Raw genomic sequence first — 25,527 nt, forward strand, 5'->3', positions numbered from 1 at the left:
ACAGATACTTCAGGTATTCCGAACACAAATAAATCTAGTGTTATAAGAGGATAAAATGCTATATTCCTTAAGTTGCTTTCATGGAACAGCTAACTCTGTAGTCATTCTAGCAGACTGCTCTAATTTACAGGASAAAATTTTAGTTTTGGAATTTTCTCCACAGGGATATTTTTAACTTCTGAATTTGGGTTAAAACTATTGGGGCTACCAAGCAACAATAAACATGATGTTAACTGCACCATTACCATTCAAGAAGGCATGTCAAAGACTAGTTAATCGTAAGTTTTGGAGAGGGGGTGAGTAAGACCCCACAACTTGTGAATGCAAGTTAAAAATTACATTTTTTGATTCAGAACTGATGCAACTCAAGTCTATCAGAGTTGTCACAGATTTCAAGATGCATAGCATCTATACAGTATGTCATATGTGTTTTCCTTAAAAAAGTGAGTAAATTAGGAAAAAAAGTGTATTTTGAAAAGGAGAAAAAGACTGATGTAGTACAGTCTTAAATTCTTCAGCATAAGAGAAAAAAACTGATTCACAAGAGAAGGAGACTCCTGCAATACAAGGGGTAAGAAAGGAAAATTTAAAAGGGAAAATGACATCTCAGAGTTGCTAAATCAATTATTTCCATCCAACATTACCTCAGGGACTTCTAACATGATAAAATATACTCACTCATTTCACATTATATAGATAGCATACTTTCAGATATTGGTGAAGCTCAAAAGAAACACTCGAGTGGTTTCATAAATTAAAGGTGTGTGTGCTGGGGAAGAAATGGCTCCTTGGGAATGGAGCCATATCCACAAGGTCCTAAGGCATTTGAGAATAAAGTGACAACTTTGATTCAGTTTTGACAGCTATGCAAGAATGTATATTCAGGCAAAAAACTCATAAAAGAGAGAGTGTCACTGACAGTAAATGTTCAGAAGGAAAAACTGGGCACAAACATCTGCAGTTCAGTAACAATGCAGTTCTGTTTAAATGAAAGCAGTAGTTAAGAAAACTATGAAAAGAATGAACGAAATCTGGAAATAATACCACTGACTATCAGTAGCAATAAATATTAGTATTACTAAAAATATACTATTTACATATAAAACAATGTGCCATTCTCTCCAGGAAAACATCATTCTCTTGTGCTCCCATAAACTAAAACAGGCAAAGAAAAAACAGAAGGGGTTGGAAATGGGCAATTAGAGATGTCCTTTATAGCATCTGTGTAGGCGGTGACAAGATCAGAGCTGCTTAACTTTGAGAGCATTTCACTAAAGGAGGACAGGTTTGACAGGAACACAAAAATCAGCAGGTGTCATAGAAAAATAATTTTATCAAAAATAAAATAATTCTATTAGAAACAAGAACAATGGGTATATGTCAACAATGAATGCTTTTAAATTTAATACATGATTAGAGAAGTGTAAATAACTGAGGTTGGCAGTACTAAAAAATAAACATTTGAACATACAAAAAACAGTTGGAGCTGAAGCATTTCTTTTTGGTTTGGATACTTAAGCAAAAACAAGCACATCTGGAAATGAAAGGCTACCTTAATAGAGGGACCTGCATATTACTCACAAAATAGCAGAGATATAAGGGCAGTCTCCTCAAACATGTTATTAGAATTACCATATAGTTAGATTGATTTTCTGCCTGATTTGGAGTTGGTAATGTGTARGACACCTCATCTTAGAACACTGAAGGATGAGTTCTTAATTTCTTTTGTGATATTTTCTTCATCAATTCCAAGTTTCAAAATACTTAGTAATTTTGAAAATATTTAAGGATCATTTAATTACTCTTTTAGATATCAGTCATTTTACAAATGCATTTCAAATGCATGTAACTTTACATGTGCATTTCAAGCTAGAATATAAATCGCTTGCACGCAGCTTGCGATCTGAATGCCCATCTGACGTATCTAAAGTTTAAGAACAGAGATGAAACTAAAGTGACTCTTGAAATCGATAGGRTGAAGTGTTGCACATTTCCTCTTTGCCATGGGGAGTGGGTAGACACACACAGCTCCAGTCCTGAAGACAGATGTGGGTTAGTACGTGCAGACTGCTAAGATATCAGAACAAAGACTGCCTGTGTTGGTGGGTGCCTCCTGCTCCAGTTCTGCCAACGTTCACACCCCCTCACTAAGCGTATGTTAATTATACAAATAAAGAAGCACTACTCAGCAGAAGAAACCTCGAGAGATCTGTCCTATAACACACAACTGGCCAGCAGTTTGGGTGCGCTCATGGTCAAGCCTTTACTCAGACAGGTTCAAGTCTGAGATGTCCACATACCAGGCAGGTATCTCAGCTGATGAGCTCCAAAGGATAAGGTGAAGCACAGTAACTTCCTCTGCCCCTGCTCTACTTGGATGCCAAATCCTTTTGTAAGCCTAACTTGAAATTCATGTTTGCTGTCTCCAAAACTATGGGTTCTTTTATTCCTATTTCAKTTGAAATCAGTCCAAACTCATGAAAACTCGAGGCTTCTCCAAAAGTCAACTTTTGAGGAATAGGTAATCTGTTGAGAAAATAATTAACCAATTCTGTGCTTTTGGATTTAATTACCAAGCATTGTAATTTCAGTCAGGAGCATACATGCAAATTAAAAAAAAAAACAGGCATAAGAAGAGTGAACACATTAAAAAATCCTATGTATAACTTCTTTTGCAATAATAAAGTTTAAGTACTTAATCTTAACAGTAATAAAATTTTAAGGCATGACAACCATCATTTGCCTGAGCTGAGAAGAAACTCCTTTGATTCACCTATTCCTTAAACATTCAGTAAATCAATCTTGCTGATATATGAGAAGTATGAGCTACTGGCCCCTGTCAGACTGACAACTGATATTCTATATCATTCAAATCAGTGATGTTTAATAGTCTGTGACAAATGATATCATACTGCATAGTCCTTTTGGTGTTATACCTTATTAATCTATGAATGGGCAATAACCATAGTAAGGTACTGGCATCCACATGCACTGCTCCATCACTGCTCTAAAAGGTTGTTTCAAATAAAACAGTCCATCATCTCATTTTCTCCTTTGCACTTGACTTGTTTTTTTTAATCTATACTTTTTCAATATACAGTATCGATCATTCACTACTGATAAAATTTGGAATGTATCTACAACATAATGCTGCATGACACTGTAATAATCAATACAGAATTAATCTACATATCTAATATTTACTAAAAAATTATGACTGGTTTAGTCATTTCTATTCTAAGCTCATGGCCTATACACAGTAGTCTTAGTGAGTATTTAATTATATAAGGCTTCCTAAAACTAGAAAATAAATAAAAATTTAATAGGAATAATAAACAGAAAATAAACCCCAAATTCAATGGATATAGACTGAGATGTATTACACTTCTTATGCAAAACTACTATGTGATGTATCAGGTTACATCACTATGCCCTTTGCTGTCATTTTAAATTTTCAGACAGTGACTCTCCTGAGTTAACTTGCTGCACCAGAAGGATGTGTCTGACAATGACACAAACGAGGTATCACTACAGGCAGGCTCACAGACAGGCAAATTTATAAATCACTTCCCCCTTTCAAACCTTTAAGTTGAGGACAATGATCTTGGAAAGATATCAAAAATTATTATTATGACTCTAGTTTCCACGTAGAGTCATCTCACAAACCACGTTAAATCTTTATCTTGAGGAAAGAGACCCCTCTCTCTCTTTCCCTTCCCCACCAAGTGCACTTAAATAAACCCATCCCAGATTGGCTTGACCACACTTGGCTTGACGTTTGATAGAGGTATGGTTTGAGGGCCCAGATGAGATGTTCTGCATGAGGAAATGTTCGAGTGAGTGCAAACATCTGAGCTCAACTCCTAACTTGAGCAGCAGCCAGCATGGCACTGAAGGGACCAGCAGAGGAAAGGGGTGGCAACAAGAGAGACCTTACCCGATCTCGACTTACCCTAAAGCTTACTGGAAAACTTCATCACTACTGTAATCTACATATGGTTTAAAATCTTTCTGTGAATCTATCCTTGTAACCAAGGAATTTTATAAGACTGCCAAATTGTTCTTATTCCAAAGCTTCTGCAAAAAAAATCTATTATACTACATCTCTTTCCTGATGACCAGTTATGCTAACTTAATGGTTTCTTCAAACCACTTCAGTAGTATGGATAGCTGGGAAGTAAGAAAAAAAAATTAGGACTTAAGTATGAAATGATATAGTTCTATCACAGGCAGTCATCTGTTAGTATTAGCATGAAAAAGGCAGAATGTGGTATTTTTTTTTCAAAGAAGAGAGAAACTGAATCATCAGAGGCAATCCTCTTATAGGAAGCCATTTGAGACCCACATACAACAGCGTACTTAAGATGTATTTACACAGCCTCAAAAATTTCAATGGGATGTTCAGGTTTAAGTAACTCGATGAAGGAGAATTAAGCACTTCAGTCACTTGGACGGATTGCAATAATCCTTGTGTTTGTTATGACTGGAATGCTTTGATCTCGTCAGGTTCATAGACTCAATTCATCGTGACTAACAGCAGGATGCACGAGATCAAGGACCCACAGTGGCAAACCTGGGCTACTTATGTCATCTCAGAAGCCAAATTTGGCCTTATTCAGAGGTTGGCAACAGACTTGCACCTTCTTTGATCAATTCATCTGCAATCCTGATAGTGTGGGGATTGTATAGTTATATACAGCACGTTATTGTGTTCTGACACAATCTGTCCTATTGTGTTCTAATGAAAACTGCCAAATGTCACGGCTATATTATATGGGAATTGCCATGAAGTAGCTTACATAAGCCATTACACTGTCTCTAATACCAGCAATTCAAGAAAAGGTTTAAAAAAACTAAAATGGAACACTGGTGGGTCTGCTAGGACTGAATTAATAGCTGTCTTCAGGACATGGTTTTAGCGTACAAAAAGAATTATTGGTCCTATATTTATAAGGCTTAGGTTAAAATGGTATTTGCAGAATTTACATTAACATGTAACAATTGTTAATAATGACATGCATTTTTTGATAAGCTCTGAATAGAAGAGCTGAAGACTGCAGGTTCCCCCCAAAACAGGTTCATGTGGAGCTGCCTTATTTTTATCAGCAGGATGCAGACTAGCAGCTCCGCTCATACGTTCCTACACTCTGTGCCTCCCGCAAACATAAAACCACATCCCAGTACTGCCTACACAACCAGCGCGTCGCGCACGGAGAACGCGGCTGATCTTTGTCACGCGGCTCTGGAGGTGAGGAGGCATGCAGTTACTGGCTGTGCCACGGATGGCTAAAAAGCATGAGAGCTTTACAGGCAGCAAGACGATAGCAAGTCTAATTTCAGCGAAGCACAAAAATCGAAAATTAAACCAACACTTTTTGAATATCATATAAGCAAAGGTAAAAAGTACATTCCAGATAGAGCTGTAATGACATGGTAAAAAGTACATTCCAGATAGAGCTGTAATGACATGGTAGCCCTAGAAGACTTGTATGTATGTATGTGTACGTGTGCGTGTGTGTGTGTGTGTATATATATATATAATACACATATATATACATATATATGTATATGTATATACACACACACACATATATATGTATGTATGTATGTATACACACACATACACATATTCTCTGGAGTTTTTACAGCGTGCAAAGGAGCACCAGGTTGAAGATACCGGACCACTACGTGAGAGAATAGGCACAATAAACAAGCTAGGCAGAGATACTAGCCTGTAACCTTAAAACAGCCCAGAACAACCTCATCTCTGAATAATGGCAAAGAGGCCAGGTTTAGAGCCAAGCTGAAGAGCTACGACATCTAGATAATGAGTTAGCTTGTTTGGCAGTAGTGTAGAGATCTCACCTGTACCACCTGTGTGGTTTGAGACCTGTCAATCTTTCTTTGTGAGCACTTGGTGTTGACTCTGATCATTACACAACAGAGATAAATAAAATTCATACGCTTAAAATTCAGTCTATGCTTCACTGCTTTGCTGCATCCTCTGCCTTACATATTATCCTGAGATATGTTAAGTATTGAAGTCCTCCTCAGAACCAAACCAGCATATTTGAAAAAGCAACATAAGAAAACAGAAACATTTTCTGGAGCATTTCTGATTTTCACTTCTGTAGCATGCTTGTAAGGATGTTAAATCTCTGTGTCTGGTAAAACTGTATAAGCACATGGAAAATCTATCATCCTCAACTACATGGAAAAGCAAGTAGACATGAAAAATAGTGAAAAATGTGTCCCAAGAATTCTTTGGTATAAGCGATTACCAGCCAGACTGGTAGACTTCAGCAAGCCTGAAGTGGCCATTTTGAATCATACACATTTGTTTTAGTCCCAAAACACAATGTACACTTAAAAACAAAGCAAAACAAAATCAGCTATAGCAACCATGGAAAATTATCAAAGATGAACCTAGGTCACAAACCTATAAAACCTTTTTCTTCTTCTCTTTCATACTACATCAATGTCTTTATCCGCCTTTATTGCAGATAAAGGACTACTCGCATGAATGATAACTATTCAAATGAGTGAGGATTTCCAGGCCCAAACAAAGTTATGCTATGAATAAAAAATCTGATGTGTTATCAATAGTTACCAATTCGGGCTAAGATGATGCAGAAAAAAAAAATCTTAGTGTTTGAACCCATTAAAACTCTGAAACTCTGACCTTGTTAGCATTCATACTTACATACCTGCAAAATCGGACCTTAGCTGTTACTAGGGTTACTAATGGTCCTCTGTAAATATCTTTCCTTGATGATTACTTTGGACAAATCATTTGCCTTGTTTAATTTAAATAGAAAATAGGAAAACAGTATGTTTGAAATATAGACAGTAATATAAAAAGATAACAAAGAAATTGTTAATTGAAATAATCAGCAAAATAAACCTCTTCTTTAAAACAGCCGTAGGTATCGTAACTGAATTTGAGACGCATATTCAAATAACATTTTTATATAAAAAAAGACCCCCTCGGTCTAATAATTTTTTTCTTCTGATCCAGAAATTTTTTTGACATAGCAAAGACAGTTGATAACTCACCATCAAACCAAAGTCCGCACAAGTATGCGCCTTACCTTCACCTGCATATGCCAGAATAGAGCGGGCACGCATTTGCTTTCCTTCTGTGGTCTTGCCGGAGCAGGTGTGCGAGCAGGAGGACCAGGCGGACCACATGCTGAGCACGCAGTCCTTCGGGCACGGAGCGTCACAGGCAACGGGGATTGGATAGATAGCGTCTCTACACAGCTGTCTGTCAACCTCTTCTCCTGGGAAAGAAAAGGCCGGTAGCAGTCTATCATTTGTTAAATTAACTTAAAATGAGCAATCTAGCCCAGATGGGCTCACAAATAAATTARATTCTGTTCTTGTATATAAACAAGGTAAATAGGTTTGTTATTAAAATGACTTTTCTGCCTTGATGTTAGAAGAACATGCTCAAGCCTAGTTTAATTTGATATTCCACAGAAGCGAATACCAGCATGGGTCGTCTTTGAGGTTTCACTTTGTTATGATATCTTTGGTTACATAAAAAATCCTACTGTGAATAACAGAGTATATAATACAGTTATGGAACGCTGCATAAATGTGCAATGTATGTGCATTAGTCATCTAACTTTAACACATTATTTGTTGAGGAAGGAGAAAAGTATCCTAACTTCGAGGTCATGAAATTTGTTCCATGACTCAGTTTTATAACCTCCAATTTATCATTTGAATTGTAGTTGTACATCAAAATATAAAGACAGTTGCAGTAATCGGGAGTCAGAGAATTTTGTTTCATCATAAAGGTCTTCATTAACTATACTTAAATTTTAACTAATTTAACTTATGTCCAGTGTGTCCAGTAAATGTCACTCTATGTCATGGGGGGCGGGGGAAGGGGAACCCTACCCTGTTCATTTTTATTCTGTCAGATCAATCTACACAATTAAACTAAAAAGAYCCAGGCTGGTATAAATTGTTTAATGAAATACTAGGCAGTGACTAAAGTAACAGAACTACTGTTTCTGTAAAGAAATTCTGGTAAAGTTCTATCTGAGATTTCTCTGAACAGAGCCCTAATCATAAAGCGGCGAGTTCTGTAAAGTGTCAAATGTTTCCCTCATCAAATCAGTTAATATCCATTAAGTGATGGATGAACAAATGACAAAGTACTCAGACATCAAAAATTCTCAGCAAGAGTGACAAAAGCCTCAGGATTAAGCTTCACTTAAGGATAAGCTGAGGAAAAAAAAAAAAAAGAAAAAACTAGGGAGAAAGAGATTTGTATTCAATGTTTTAGAGTTTTAGCCTTGTTATCATACACTCCAAGTGCTTTCAGTGAATCCAAGGACTGAGCAAGAGCCCAAGACATAATGCTGGTTACAAGGAACTGTGAGAGAGTTGCACGTAAGAGAACTATGGGTTTCTAAGGCTCCACTAACCATATAAAACAAAGTTAAGATCCARCCTCATTTACACATAGGGAACTTTAAAAAAGTTATCTGAAAAGCATAAAATTTCAAAAGCATCTGAATGCCTATTGTGTTATATGGTCCTTGCAGTGCTAGGGCATAAAAAATTCTATTGAATTATGATCCGTCTACTGAAATTTTATTGAYGTATACGCAATCTCAACGGAACTGAACAGGACCATCTATTATATTGCATATGTTACGATCCATCATGTCAGCTATTTTGTTTTAATAACTAACGTCAATGAATAATGTCTCATCAAGATTTGCAATGAAAGCAAGTTCTCAATGTATCAAAACCTTTATTAAAAATAATCATTAAACACACTAATTTAATGATAAAGACATCAGTTGATGTTAATGATTGCCACCTGGACTCTGAAAAGCTAATTCAATAAGAACTGTGGATGCCATAAATCAAGCAAAGATCTATAAAYACTGTTTTACCCAAGCCCCGAATTAGGCTTTTATTGCTTAACAGAGTAATAATAAAATGAATCAACAGTAATCTAAACAAAATCTACTTTCCTGTCATTCAAACTTTACAGAGTCTTAACACCACTCAAAGACTTTCTGCCAAACAAATTCTTGAAAATAGGAGGTTCTCTAATACTAGTGACATGTCATGATTCCCAGAATTACTAATGACCAAATTTTTAACAAAAAAGGAAAAGATGAGGGTCATCGCCTCTCTATGCTACTAACCAGTGTCAAATATTTTACTCCTGAAGAAACTTTAGTCACAACAGAACAGCAAAGGTCAGCCTTCCTCAGCTCTGCAGAAAGGCCAAGTCCTGCAGCTGATGCTTGTTAGATAGTCTAAAGTAGTCATATTTATCTGAATTATACAAACCTTTGAGATCAAGCCAGCCTCCAAAGCCATATTTTCCCATATTACAAATAGGTTTTTGAGTCTTGTCAATGGCTTTAGAAAATTCCCACACCAAGCTCTACTTCCTGCACTGGACTGTCTTGCATCAATAGCCTTTTCTATGTTATCACAGGTCATTACAGACCATTACTGGTGTAAGAGGAATTCCTGCCTGCTGCATGGCAGGATGGCAGTCCCTGCAGGATGGCACTTGTTTGGGCTGAAGGAGAATCAGGATAAGCAGACTGCAAATTCCTTTGAGAAAGTATGAAGTTAGGAAAGGAATGAACCTCATCTTCAAACTGTTCCACCCCCAGGTAAGACTCCACAAGGTAAACTGCTAGGACATCTTCACATCTTGCAAGAAATATCATTATTATAATAAAGTATGTCATGATGTAGAAGTAAAATACTGTAACTAGCTTATTTATCACCTATCAATCACTATGGTTTTAACTGGAAACTCAAGTTATGCTTGGAGCCACAATGAGAAATTGCATAGATTTTAGTTTTAGTTGGAATTTATATTTAAAATAAAAAAGCCTTCAACCTCTTCCAAGTCAAAGCCCCCTTTTACCATTTGCTTTGCAAAGAAAACATTCTATAAATATGTATCTTGCATACTAGCATTCATTTTTTGTCAAAGGTCTAATTTTTATCTGATGAAGGCAATGGGATAGAAATGCAATTGGAAGGAATATTTTGCAATGGGTACTTCACACCTTTAGGGAGATATTTTACTTGGACTAAATTGTTTCTGACATTTCACTAATGATTTTATGAACATCTTGACCTTTGTTGCCACCCTCTTTAAAGTGCATAGTGCAGTTAACTACCAGGAACTACTCAACCATGTGCTGAGAGCAATCCCAATGTAGACTAGAACTACTTACAAAAAGTCTCATTTGAAAGTTTGCCATCTGTAGTCCAATATTTGAGTTTTATATATTCATGTTGCACAAGAGATGAAAACAGTTCTCCATAAACACGAGTCAAAAGTCCCTGCCTCAAAGTACTTATAGTCTAAAAAATATGTCAGCCTTCCCCTCCCTAGAAAACCTCAGAAAGATAGAGACAAAACATGACATTCCCCTTACAAGAAAAGTCTTTGCCACTGAGCAGTTGTTTTGTCCATTAAACACAGCAATAGTCCATACTGAGAAATAGTGTTTATGCAGTTGAACAATATTTCTCTCTTAGGTAACATATGCAGAGTAGAGGCTAAATTCTCCAAACTGCACTAGAAAGAGTGACTGTATGTAGAAAAGGCATGAAGCTACCAAGGTGTTCTTTCTCAAGAATATAAATTGTCAAGAACTGTTTAAATTTTTGCTAAGAGTTCTAGAGATTTTTGTCAGCMGTAGAGATTGCTGAGGAGCCAGCCCTTCAAACCTTCACCTTTTCCCTGAACTGTTAGGCCAGCTCCTGCTAGAAGAGCAGTAAAGTGTGCCACTGCATTAAAACTCCTTTTGCTTTGGGGTGTGAAGACCCTCTAGCACATGTGCCACTGCTGCTTTACTACATTTGCAAAGCAGAAGTGACATCCATGAAAATTTGGTCTAGAGGCTAGAGGTTGGGCTAGAACCCCAAAGACCCAGGTTCTGTGTTTGATGCAGTCAGTTCATGTCATTACTTCGTGTTTTTCTTCCCCATCTGTAAAATACGTCCAATATTTAAGCTTATTGTAAAATGAATGTTTTTTTCAAAATCATATCTAGAGTTGGTATTACTACTGTAAGACACAGCAAGAAAACTCTGTTGCTTATTGTACATCCTTTAATATGATGCATGCTTCACTGCACAGTAAAAAATTACTGTCAAATCCTGACCTGCAGTAAATGGAAAGGCAATTGCTTAACAGCGGACAAAATTATTTTAAAGCCCTAAAATGAACAACAAAATCACTGCTGGATTCAACGAGGCATGCAGAACCGCTGAACTTTCTTCTAAAGTCAACGTGAAATAGAAATGCAGGTGTGATTCCACATAAACAAGTAATTAACTTGGTCTCACAGTCTAGGACCTGGAAACCAGCTATAATCTCTGAAAGGCTAAACTATTATCTGATACAATTGGTACTAAGTTCATAATAAATAGGATCAACTTAGGTGAGGGCTTTGAACATTACTATTATAAGTCATTTAAAGAAAAGAATTCTGTATAATCAGTAAAGGACAGAAATATCAGAGTGGTAAAACAAATGCAGTTCCAGTCTAAAGTCCATAAAACAATTAGTGACAGCAACTGAGCATAAAAGTTAAAAGTGCAGACTTCAACCTCAGCACCATTTAGTCAAATCTGTGCCAATTTACTAGTCCTTCTGACATTCTAAGACAAAATATAAAAGCTCAATGCCAAGTTATGCCAGTATCTTCTTGTTTTTATGGTTCCTCGGAGCTCTGTATGATGGTCTGTTTTTTAATAACAGACCACAGAGGMCTCAGTTCAAGTGTTTTTAAATATGTACATTTAAAATGAGGATGTGAAAATCAAAACAATGGAAAAGAATAACAGTTCAAAGCACTACTTGATCTAGATGTACTGAATTGACCATCATAGGGTATATATAGCCTTGCACACACACATACATATATATATACACACGTATATATATGTGTGTATATATATATTTATGTAACTATATCAGTTACAGGCAGTGCTCTCTTGGCTGATGCTTGTGTTACAGACTTTCGTGCCTTGCCTAAGAAACTGAAAAGGATGTGCACAATGTGTTGTCCATGGGAAAACTGCTGGGCATCTGATACACTTGTAATGCATCCCTGAGCTTGGCTTTTAAGTGCTCTGTGTCCAGGGGCAAAGAAGGCCCTGCTAGTTTTAAATTGCCTTCAATAATGCCTCTAGAYACAGACACTTCTATCCATACAGCACAAACTATGCTGGACCACAAGTCTGAGAAGCTGTGGCAGAAAAATGCTGTAAAATTCTGTCCAAATATGAACAGCAACCCTCATTTCAACACTATCAGTTAGTTGCGCTATAGAGCGGGAAGAAATGCAGTTTATTTCACAACATGTTAAAATCTACATGAGTTGCCCTGGTTGCCACTTATGTTTTCCTTCCTTCCTTGTGTAGAAAGAAAAAGCAGCAGGAAAGCGTTAGGCTGCCTCCTGCATGGAGCTGGACAGCTGAAATGGCCAATAAAACTGTTGTTCCCCAGATTTCCCATGCAATTTCCCATATACATTCCTTCCATAGAAGGATCTATATGTGCCCCCACATTGACGTCCTTGTCAGCCTTCAAGTGTGCTGAATAACCTCCTCAAATTGGTGGAGGAGTTCAAATGAACCATGCCCATCAAGAACAACTCAGCTTCAAACCAGCTGGCAAAATACCTATATTTCAAAGCTGGGAAAAATAGGTCTGTGATACGTGCTCAGTCCTGTTTTTCATATGGGATTCACTTTCACAGTCCTCCATACCTGAAATTAGCAATGCACACATTTCTCCACTGAGGAGTTTCTACATGCAGTAATTTTATAATTTTAATTTTATGATTTATTATATATTTATTAATTTTATAATTTTACATAAAGGTAGTCTGACTGTAAGTGGGGAAAATGCATTTTCTTCTTACAAGTTGGAAGTTGTTTAAATGTCTGTTTTAATTACACCTCAGGGCAGGAAACAAGCAAGAAAATAGCACTGTAAAATGTAATTGCATCAAAGTTATGAGAATGTCACAACTAGACTATAATAGTATAGTAAAAATGCTAATGTGTTTCTTCCAAATGTCAATATTCTAAAAAATAAACCCCCCAAATCTTCAAGCAAACCACCAAAACGAAATAACAGAATATCTTCAAATTTGTCCAAATTTCCTCTACACAAGACCTCTTTTTTTCTCTCTCCCCCTCCCTCCTTCACACAAGGAGTTCTATACTAGAACATTAGTAACATTACATTATTAGTACATTGTTACATTAGTAACATTCTTGTCTAAATTTTGGCTGATATTTAGTCTAATAGAAAAATAGGTAACTCTTCACGTTACAGAAAAGCCATTCAAATCACAATACAAAAATACATTTTCAGATGATAGGACACCTTCTAACTGCTAATGAGCAGATAATAACATACCAGGATGAGCCAACATTACCATTTTCACTTCTAATACCACCATCTTCTTTTCACATCACGAAGCAATTACCAGGCCTCAAAGCTCACCAAAAAAGGAAAAATCCTGCCTGTTTAGCATGCATAGCAAATGGATCAGCATATCACAGCAAATTAACTTCTCCTTCTAAACTGCAATGCTGTAGCAATAGTATGGACTTGTTTTTTTCCCTGCATTGATTAGAACAGGTGGAAAACTCCACTGCAACCTATGCGCAGTAAGAAGTGGAGAACCATAACATTCTCATTCTAATTCTGCCCTATTGCAAAATTTGGCAGCTGCTATATGTCTTCCTCAAACCTTCTCATCTCACTGACACTTCACCAAACTGTTGCTTGGAAATTCAGTATGATATACACCTCAAATGAAGACGGAGGTTTTTTTTTGTTTGTTTTTTGTTTTTTTTTTTAATAAAAACATTTTTTGTCGTATATTCTTATACAGTATTTTCTGAAGAAGGCTGTCTTTCTCCTGGCACATGTCTCTAATTAAAATCCATGCACTACTGTGACAAGCTGACCCAGATTTTTCTGTAGGGAGAATTTAGAAGTTAATCCCTGAAAACCTAATCAAATAAGCCACTGAAAGAGGAAACAATAATATTTACAAGTAGTTCATCATTTAGTGGCTTSTTTAGCACAATGATCTTGAAGAACATTTGGAGAAAAAGAACAGCATGGCAGACCAATTTTTGCTCTTGAGCTAGTTCAATATTTTATATATAATAAATACTTTGATAGACATTAGGAAACTTAAACATTAATAAAACATTCATAACATCTTGGCAGTGTTTATTCATATTTCCTCCAAAGATGAAGGATGTCAACGTAAGTTTTAATGTTAGTAAAATGGCAATGTCCTTGAAAACAATAGCAAAAGTATATATGTTTACATGCAATTACTTTCTATTCTAGTTCCTGAATGACCAGCTGTCAAGATATCTCTCTGCATTAGGTAAGTTTAATATTTTTATGTTTAATGTTTAATATTTTAAGTTTTGAATTTTTTAACCTCTTTGATTATTTAACATAAAGAATCATTAACCTAAACTTTATATTCTCAATATATTCTACTCCCTTAGCCTCAAAGTTTTTCAATAAACACAATGTAAAAAGATGGTAACATTTTTCCATCTATCATTCCTAAAAAGTGGAAAGTTTCTGCATTCAGTTCTACTGCTTAGCTTCCTCGCTGTTAGCTCTGTGTTAAATCAGTTTCTAAATCCCTAACCACATGCCTTTCTCTCCATTGCTTTTGCTAAGTAGCATTTGCATTTAATTAAGTATGTCTTAATTAGTTGATGGTTAATATTTGTGAAGTTGTTTTCTTCTAAGAAGCCTAAGTAGAAAGGGCGCTGTTTTCAATGAAGACAAATACTCCACTGTTTCTCACATCTGTTGGTTATGCAAAAATATAAGAATGTTGATCTAATAGTTTAATGAAATGAAAACATTGTTGGCAGTTTGTGTGTAAAAATTTACTCTGGTTTTGATGTAGAATTTTAAGTAATACCACACAGTCTATTCCTTATTAAAAGAAAACAATAAAAATGGTATTTTGGTCCCTTATTCAAAAAACAACATGATGAATCTCATAAACAGGGACGCATTTTTTAAATAAGAGACATGATAAGACAAGTAGATAAATCTTCATATTATTTACATGTTCACTATGACTACATATACAAACCAATGCAATATATTAAAGGTCATGGATCACTTCTCTCCTTGCCCTTTACTAATACTAGAAGATATGTACACTTTTTCAAAAAAGGAAATACTAAATTATAAAATGTGTTTTCAGCTTTTTTAAGCAAACATTTGATATGAAAAATTACTGTTGATGGCAGGAACCAAAGCTATCACAAAGAAAATATAGCTGGAGCTCAGAAACCCACCATACTCATTTCTGCCTAATTCAAAAACAATGGCATGTCAAAGCACATAAGAGAAAATGATGATCTTTTTGAGATTTTCTGTTCCTTAAAGAGCTGAAACACATCATTTTATGACCAGTAACTTCCTGTTAAAGATTCTGTGCAATTTTCTTCATGTATTCAACTTTTGAGAGGAGAAGTTTTTCATAGAAAGAACTCTCAAATTCATGTGGAAATCTAATTCCAACCAGAGTACCTGAACGCTCCTACTTCTTCTCTGCACCAGTGAAACCAGTGAATGCTACTATTACCACCACAGCTCCAGCTGGAAAGACAGTGCCTGCTACCCTTCCCCATAACTCAGTATATTAGCAGCTGTAGCAAGAACGCAGAAACAGGTAACGCACTTCAGAGAGCACATCTGAAAGCTAAAAGATTTGGAAGACATTATGCTACACAGATAAGAGAGTTGAGGTTCTAAAATGTCTTTTCCTGTTAAGACCACCCAACATTTCAATAACCAAATTTTCAAGGAAATGAGTCACTGCTAGGAAATCCGGCGAAGAATCAATTCATCATTCTTTAAAGCAACAGGTAAGGCTTTGCACCATATATGTAATAGTTACAGGAACAATGAGACCCCAAACAACACTCCTCAGTTTGACAGATGAAATAGTGAAAACAATAAAAGAACAACTCTGAAGCAAAAATGAAGAAAGTATTTTAAAAATTTATATTTTGTTATAAAATCATTTCAGATGGGCAGAGTAAGTTCTTTGGATTTAACTGGTTAAAAATAATAAAATCACATCTTCAGATACAATATTAATGCTTTCAGTAATCCCATTTTCATGTCTGATAATAGAAGAACATATGTACCACCATTTATATTAGAGTCATTTATCAGGATTATATTCAAGTAGATACTGTCTAAATTTGACAGAGAAGAATAAAAACAGGGAAAGAAATAGTATTTCTTTATCCAAATACTATTTTTTAGATATAAGATGCAGTGCCATCTGTCACATATGTAGTAAGAGTAGATTAAACAACAACATGAAAAAATAATATTCCATAACTATGTTAACTCTGAAATATATTTTAAAATACAGTAACCTAGGGTATTTGATTGCAGGGAAAAATTCTTGCTTTCTTTCTATTAAAGTGTTAATTTATTATTTATCCTTGAATTCTTTCCCACAGGAGAATGAAAATGAACAAAGGAGAAATTTTCTGAGGATAATGAAAGTGAGACAAAGAGGAGAAACTTCTCTGCTCTCTTTTTCATCATAACAAGGAGAACATTTTCTGCTATCCATGCTCAGACTTGAGTCTTGAGCTTTCCAATACACTCTGTGATTATATACATAATTATATAAGTGGTAGCAGTGGTGGCAGCAATGATGGCAGCAGCATTATCAGYTCTCTAAACCATACAGCAATTGCTTGGCTAGCTGCAAATCACCTGATAAATATAGTTCATTTTTATAAACAAGATTGGYTACTCCACCATATACACACCCAGGCACACCAAGGATATCTTATAGCACTGACTGCGACTTACAAAGTACCATGGCCATTTAAACTCTGACACCATAAGTCACCAAGAAATGACTTACATATACAGTGCATAATTTGCTTATGTATATAGTCAGACTAATAGAAAACTCCTCTTATTATTACAGATGACACCTTCTTTGAAATTTTCACTAGCTCTGATACCACTGAATAGCCACCAACATAAAAGAGGCAATATCTGAASTGTCCTATTATAGTGAGCATCACTGAAAAGGATTGATCTAAATAGGAATACTGAATAATTAATCCAAATTAATTAAAATGTGACTTTAAAGCAGGTTAGTGAAAATGTATTTTGTATGGGCATCCTTATTCAGAATGAAAGAGAAAATTCTTAACAAATAGAATTAAGGGCACGTTAATCCTGAATAAGAGGATTCACATGCACMCTTACTGTAGTTTAACTTATTTTTGTAGTTAATTCAGATCAAATGTCTCCAAGTAGGAAAGGCACAATAAACAAAAAACTGAAACATGATAAGCCTTTAGCAGAAGATCACCTGGACTTTATATACTTTATAACTTTATGCTGCAGCACATTTGTACCATAGGAATATTAGTCAAGCATTTCTATAAAGTACACAGTGGAACACCTGCACTCTTCCTGACAAACAAGAGTAAGATTTCCCTACTGCTTGACATGTAGTTGAAGCATTTTCATGGCTCATTTGTTAACGCAGCCTTACTGAGACCGAGAAGGAACAGAAAACACAAATATATTGATCAGAACCAAGCACAGTTGCCTTCTAGCATCAAATAAGCCAATCAAATGTCATCTCGGTATGAAAGAAAAAGTAAGTTTGAGGACAAGCTATGGTCCCACTGAGAATAAAATCAATATTAGTCATGGGACTGAGTGAGATCAATATGTCAGACCAATAGGCCACATTTTAAGCTGAATAGGGAGAGGAAAAGTGCTGACAGATCTATAAAAAAACAGGAAGGCATAGTGCAACTCTAAAAGATAAGATCACTTGAAARTTCACAGTGTTTTTCTAAGGACACTTGGCAAAAACACCAGCTCACTTGCAAAAGATGTATCTGATCCCATTGTCAATTAGATAGTCCCATAACATTTCCCCAGGCAAATCACAATTTATATAGTAAGATATAAAAGTATGACTTAAAAAGATAAAAAAGCCTTTCTCCACRTGTGTAAAATGTTACAGAAATTCTGTTGTGTTTAATGGTGAAAAACGTGGTTTTGACAAAGTTTAGATTCTTTATTCTTAGCATGATTTTGATCACTGAACCTTTGACAACAAAATTAAATGGAGAACAAGTCCAGGGAAACACAACAGAACCTCAATGATTTCAAATCAGGTAGAAACGAATTAAATCGGATGAGCTGATCTGAACTAGATTAACATTCAGGGATCTGATTCAGGAATAGAAGCACAGAAGGGAAATAATAGGCAAGMCCACAAAAACAGCAGCATGGAAACAATGTGATAGCTCCCCTAATGTCAGCTGAATGGCAGTGCTTGCCGCAGCCAATCTCCTCCACAATTCCCTACRCTGAGATCCTAATCTGCATGTTTTAAACAACTACCTTAAATGGCCTGATTCTGAAGAAATACTGAATAGCCATAACTTTCATGAACTTTTCAAGTCCTTCATAATAGGAATTTCGGAGGATAACTTTGTGAACTTTTGAGCTTAAATTCATAAAGTTACATCATGAATTGATTCATAAGTGCTCCCCTACAGCATTTTCACCAAGCATTTTCCTAGAGTCTGGCCATTAACATTTTAACATTATTCCAATCTCTAATGCAAGAGCATGACTCACAGCTGAAAAGCCTGACTAAAGGCATGCGACTGATAGAATATTAGATGAACTTTTCAGTTTGCCAGTTATCTAATTTCACTACTGTAATGATAAGAATTTGCATTAAGAAAATATCTGTGATACTTCTTGCCACACCAATACATGTGTGACCTACAAAAAGTCATAAAAGAGGGGGAAAACAATATTTTTTACAGTTAAAGATGTTACAAATATTTTCTTTTCATTATTCATCCAGCTAGTGAAGTGTTGTCACTCTATATGCAATATGACAGCTCAATTCATTCACAGGTAAAACACAAAGTGAGAGGCATTACTCTCTCTGCCATGTTTACACTTTTCTGAGAAATAGTTTTGTAATTGACTTCATGAATGCTTCTGTCCATGTCCCACTACTGGCCAAGAAATGAAGTTCTTAGAGACCACCTTTTTATCCATCGTCCAATGAGTACCTTCTCAGCATTAGAAGTGGGAGGCACAGCGTGCCCTTAGGGTGTTCAAACTGTGAATTAATCTCATCTTTTGAAAATATTTTCATAATTGATTCTTTAGAAGACTAAAACGAAGCCTCACGTTTGACTCACTCTTTTGCCCAGTCTCTCAGTATCTGGATTCAGAGAGAGAGAACGCAGGAAAGCAACTGGAGGTGAGCACTACATCTTATCAACCTATGCTAAACGGAGGAGGCACGCTAACTTTGTCACACCACAAAAACAAAAGTGACAGGAGTACATCTGAGAATACAGCAATGTTAAAACCTTTTGGCTTTGGCATTAAGTTATACAAGCACAGAAATTGCTGCAGATTTGGATCTATCCAGAGAAATCAGCTGCCCCTGAAGACAAGCTAGGCTCCCATCCCCTGAGAGAATGAAATCGTTGGTTTTCTAGAAGCCTTCCACAAGATTTAGGAAGTTTCTAGCTAGTAACCTTTTTCAAAATTATGTCAGCCAACCAAATAGCAAGAACTGGCAGAAATAAAGTTGCCTGTGTATAAAGCATTTTTTTAATTGCATAATCACATGCTACTTCTTTTTCCACCAGGTTGTTTTTTCCTTCATTTCAAAGACTAGAAACTCCTTAATGAGTAGCTGCTTGGTATTTTTAATTCTATTTTCTTTATTAAAGGCACAATCCTATGTTTTATTTACCATACGTTAACTTAAAGGTGTTATTAGAACAGCATTAGTAATTTTTCTAAGATCTTTTTGTGATGGCTATCACACAGTCACTAATAAATTTCAAAACGCTCAAGATGTGACAGGTCAGTAACATTTATATTTTGCTGATATTGAATAGCAGCATAGCAAAATTAGATTCTGAAAAATGAGACAACTAGCCATGTAAAATGACAAAGCATTCATTACTACAAAATGCCCACTTAATCCCCAAAGAAGGAGATCATTTCACAAATAAGTAATAGGCTGGGTGGGAGAAAATGCCATTTCAGCACAATTAAATAATTAAAGACTTTATCTGATACATTTACATAAGGCCCAGACAGACAACTTCAATTTCCTTGAATTTAAGGGATCAGCTTTGTAACCTAATAAATGATATTTTGACATAATATTTCTTTCCAATTTTATAGTTTAGGAAAGGAGCCAAATGAAAACCAGTAATTCTTCCATGGGTATTAAACTGACCCTGGACATCACTGACATGAGCTCAGCCCACTGATCTCATGGGACAACAGCAGCAGCAGATTATAGTGCGCTCTGTGTTCCCGCTCCATAAGGGATGAATTTCTCTCTCCCCTCTTTTCAGGCTTCTTATCCAGCCTCATTTTCTCTGGACACTAATCCCAGTCTGTCACCTCACTGTCCCTTTCACCCAGCTGTGCCAAGTCCTCTCCAGCTGCTTATGAAATCTTTCCTCAGGCCAAAAGTCACTCAGTCTGAATCTCTTCCAAAATTAGTTCCTAATCTCAGTTATATCCAGACTTTATAACTTTCCTTTAGTTCTTCACTTGCTCTCAATAAACTGCCTGGGAGCAAACCAGGGTCTAGTCCTATCTTTCCCCCACTCCTCATCTCATTGCTTGCCCTCTTCCTGTTTCTCTTGCTTTCCATTCCCCTTTTCACCAAATCTTGAGCACAAATCTATTCCTCTCCCTCTGCAGTGAGTTTGTACGTATCCATAATTGAAATCCTAATGAAAGCAACCCCCACCCCCAGAAAATGGTATGGACCACTGTGAACACTGGAGAGGCTGGGACCCTCAGTTGTCTGCTCTGATTTGGAAAAGCCATTGCAGCTTACTACGTTTCAAAGCCTCTGTGCTCAAAATATCTCAGTTTGAAGTCTTCTTAAGTACTGGACGTGGATGGTGCTTATGCAGCACATAGGAGTTGCAAATGACACGAATTATCTTAAGTTGCAACTGCAAGTCATTATGTGAAATCAGATAGTTCTTGAAGGATAAACAGTGGTTTTACATTAATCAGTACTCAACAAAAATTATGATCCTAAAGAAAGGTCAGACAATGAGCAGCTTAAGGATCGAAGATTGAAAATAAAATTCATATTCTTTATTCCAGATTGACATGACTGGCTAATGAGGATGTTTTAGTTATCATCATAATTTATCAACATACTAGTTTCACAGCATCAAAATTTGACAACATTTATTAAGAAAATTTAGTATTAATATTCAGGATGCCAGAAAAATATAAATATGCCTGTGCAATCTTTTTCTCTCAGATGTAAAATGATTCCCATGAAATCTAATGAGAAGATACTGTTTTAGAACATTTTATCATAAAGAATACAGATTATGCAATATCTTCCAAGAAAGAGGTATTTAACTTATAAATACATAATACTAAAAGGATCCTTTCTAAGTATGTTTTTTTAAAAATATTTAAAGTACATTCTGAGTCTGTTCTAGTTATATCATTAATGATTGGCAAAAAAAAAAGGAATGAAAAGGGAATTATCAAATGACACATCTACCTAAAAACAATGTTCAATGCTGCGTCTATACAATCATTTTTATAATTTATTCATAAATCAACAATGCCATTTTTTCTTTTTTCAAAGAAGCATGATTTAATGCAATAACAGTAAGCTTGTAAAGCATTAAACTGACCTTCCTAAAAAAATAAGTATTTTAAAAAGTATACACAGTTGTCACTTTTTAGCATTCTTATTATGACAGAGCTTGAAGCCTAAACAAGATTGGACTCCTGCTCTGCAGACTGCTCAAATGCAGACAAATCAAAACTTATGCATAAAAACACCTCCCTGACTAATTTACTACCTGCTATAAAAAGTAGTTCTTGCAACATCATGTGCTTGCAGCTGGTTGTGCTGTCAAACACAAATGCAAGTTATTAAGAGTATGCATCACATGAAACTTGTAATTAAATCCTGTGTTATATTCTGGGAATATTCTTGCTTTTCATCATGGACAACTTCTATACCTAGAAGTCCAACAGATTTCAAGTACACAAATCTAGCTTCCTTGCAATGTAATAGTATATTTTAGAAGTAAACTTGACAAAAAATAACAATGTCATCGCTAATGACTAGACAAACAAATTATTATTTATAACACAAGATAAAGTTTGAGTTAGCCCATGTATTTTAAACTCAACTATATTTATTATTAACATTAATATGTCTACAGGCATTGTATATAAACAAGTACAATGCAGTCTTCAAAAAGGTACGATAAACTGGAAATCAGGATCTATTGCACTGTGATCAGTGATAATAGGTTATTGCACTACACAAATGAAACTCTTCTTTTGTTATGCTTACTCCTTTAACTGAAGTCAATGCCTCACTCTTCCAGGCCAATTATTATTTCCAGGCCAAAAGATACTGCGAGAGGAAGGGATGTATTTCAGTCAACTTTTATAATGAAATCACATCATATTATACAAGTATTAAAAACATCCTTTCTGATATGGAATTTAATGGGGATATGTCTACTTTCCTAATGTCAAGATGAGAGACAAAAAGGAATTGGTATGACATAAAATGTGCCTTTTCATCAACAAAAGAATTATCAAGTATCAAGCTTCCTGATTACGGAACTGCAATGGGATACATTCAGTGGCATGGTATACTGTTTTTCTTCAATCACCTTAAAATTAAATAAAGCAAATAATCTTGTTAAACAGAACTCCCTTAAAAACTCCATGTTCTGAAACACAATGGCCAGAGGGTACCGATTTTAAGATGCTTTAAACAGACTGTGTTTTACCCTTCATGTTTTCAGTAGCAAATTCTTATGTAAAACAAACATCCAATAAAAATATTCAATTGTTTTATGTAGGCAGATAGATCAAAGGAAAGGACTGGGTTATACATTTCATATTCTAGGTACTCTACTGTGAGGAACAAAGTATGCTTCAACAATATCTTACCATTTATTTTAAATGCTTCAAATGGTCAGCCAAAAAGCTGTCAAGCAGCAAAGAACAGTTACAATCAATTCCGTAATGACATTAGCTAGGAAATTAACATTGGGAAACGATACCTAATGCACATCCAACCAAGTTCCTGTAAGTATAAGGCAATATGTGATGAAAAAAAAATATCATTAGCCACTACATTTTTCTACTAATTGACTATTGAGTGTTGGCCAGACTTTGATCTGAGTTCTCTTGCAGGATTCCCAGTAATTCAGTGTACTTAAAGTTTGAATTGGCTCTTCTATTCTTTTAAAAGAACTAAGTCATAAATTGACACAAAGTGGGCATTATCTTTCTAAACAATCTCCAAAAATCTAACCAGACTGATGATTTCTTTGTTCAATGCACATATCCATCTAATGGAAAGAGCAGAAGCAGCAGAATATTTATACCTGGACACACACAAAAAGTTTCCAGTTTTTCTCACTGATTTCCATTAACAAACTGAATGAAGACCAACAGCTACCTGTGAATCATTTAGCATATATATGAGTCAAACCCTAAATGTACAGAAAGTGACAATTCTTAAATCAGTCAAAACCTGTTATACAACAAGCTGCACTAGCACATCTTCAGTTTCTTTCCTAAAGTTCATTATATAGTTTCAATTAGATGCTAATTGTAAAAAGCAACAAGCTAAACCTTAATAAACAAAATACAGATATTAATCAGGAAGCTATTGAAGAAAATTTAAAATACGTTTTAAAAATATACATTTTCATATTAAATACAGTAAAAGGAAGAAAATAATATTTCAGAAATAATTCTAAGTCTAGAGAAAAATAATAAAGAGATTAAATTCTATAGGACTGTCATACAGCTAAAAGGATGATGGCTTCTAGCCAGTCATGTTAGCTGAGAATAAACATATACAATTTTGGACGATACAGTGTTTGAGATACCTATAAAGTATATAAATGAATCAATTTGAAATATATATATGTATATATGAATGGAACAGAGTAGTTCATCTTTTTTTTTTTTAAATCAATAACTAAAATCATTGTGTTTCCCCTCAGCATTGTGAATAGGGTAGCATCAATTTTTGTTACTAATGTTGCTGGTGGTTTGACCATACTTCTGTCACCCTCATACATTCCAGATGCCAGACCAGAGCTCGTGGCACTCAGCCACACAAATAGCTCTGCCTCGACCACTTCAGGAACAATTTTGCTACTTCAAAGAGTTGCAGAAATTTGCATATATACGAAGAGCCTTGCTGTTGCCATGGCTCCCTCCTCCAAGACCAGTCATCTCTAAGGGCTAAGTGAAACTGAAGAATGGTAGTAAGTCCTTCTCTTTCCCCTGTGGAGTTGACTGTAACCCAACAATTAGTGACCTTGAATAAGGTCCAGAGAAAATTTATCCTTCAAAAGTGAGACCTATTTTATCCAGAGTAACACATGCAATGTTACTAATGGAGCCCATTATATCATAAAGGCCATGAATCAGTATATTATTTACACATTCCTACAAAATGAGCAATGAATTTCAGGCTACTATCTGAAGATCAGAAGAATGCTACTGAGACCATGGTCACTTCTGCTACCTGTGCTACAAAACTCAGCATAAAAGTGAAAACCTAAAAATATATAATGAATGAGCTATCTTTTTGTAGTCATTTCAGCAGTGGTTAAGCTTCAGATTTTAAGGTCTTAAAACTGATTTTGCCCTATTTATGTATTAGTAGCACCAATGTATCTGTTACAGAATGGGGAAGTGTAGAATAGTCTTCCGACAGACTATTATGGTGGAACTACTACAGACTAGGTCTTTAAATAACACAGAAATATTTTTGAAACAGTACTCTTCACACAGTGCCTTAACTACAAAGCAATAAAGATCAAATTCATCTCCTATAAAATTGCTCATCAAAACTGCATTAAATAACTTAGTATTAAATATAAACATCTATGTGTGTACATATATGTGTATCACATATATATATATATATAAAGTAGCTGAAGTTACGTCAGTTTTAAATTTAACAGCATATGATATAAGAATTCTGATAAACCTGTGTCCAAATTTTGGAGATTCCACAATTGAAAAGAGGATTTTCACCCAGATAAATTTATTTGTAAAATTCCCTGGAAGACAGACTAGGAATAAATATTCTGACAAGGTTCTTGCCACAGTAGAATGCTGAAGTTCCATTTATGTAATAAAATACATCAAAGTTCATTACAGTCTCCACAATGACAACCTAGGATACTAACTGTCATATTTTTTCAGCCTGAATGAAAATTCTGATTACCGCAATCCACTGTGGAAAGCGAATGACAATCATAGGCCTCGAGCAACAACACAGGAGAATAATCTATTGTTTGGTATTATACCAAAGGCTGTAATGACTCTTATCTTTAAAACAAACTGAACAGAGA

The 25,527-nt window shown here is 35.4% G+C and overlaps 1 protein-coding gene across 4 annotated transcripts in view; it reads right to left on the bottom strand.

Annotated features, from left to right (window-relative positions):
• THSD7A (thrombospondin type 1 domain containing 7A) overlaps nt 1-25,527 on the bottom strand; it is a 204,333-nt gene that overhangs the window by 71,090 nt on the left and 107,716 nt on the right. For all 4 annotated transcript variants that reach the window (XM_085310555.1, XM_085310558.1, XM_085310556.1 and 1 more), the window contains one exon: nt 7,092-7,283. In XM_085310555.1, coding sequence (XP_085166681.1) covers nt 7,092-7,283 — 192 coding nt within the window. The remainder of the gene's footprint in view (nt 1-7,091; nt 7,284-25,527) is intronic.

The sequence above is a fragment of the Rhea americana genome, unplaced genomic scaffold (genome assembly GCF_003343005.1).
Source record: "Rhea americana isolate MKP2758 unplaced genomic scaffold, rheAme1 scaffold_32, whole genome shotgun sequence".
NCBI classification, from domain to species: domain Eukaryota; kingdom Metazoa; phylum Chordata; class Aves; order Rheiformes; family Rheidae; genus Rhea; species Rhea americana.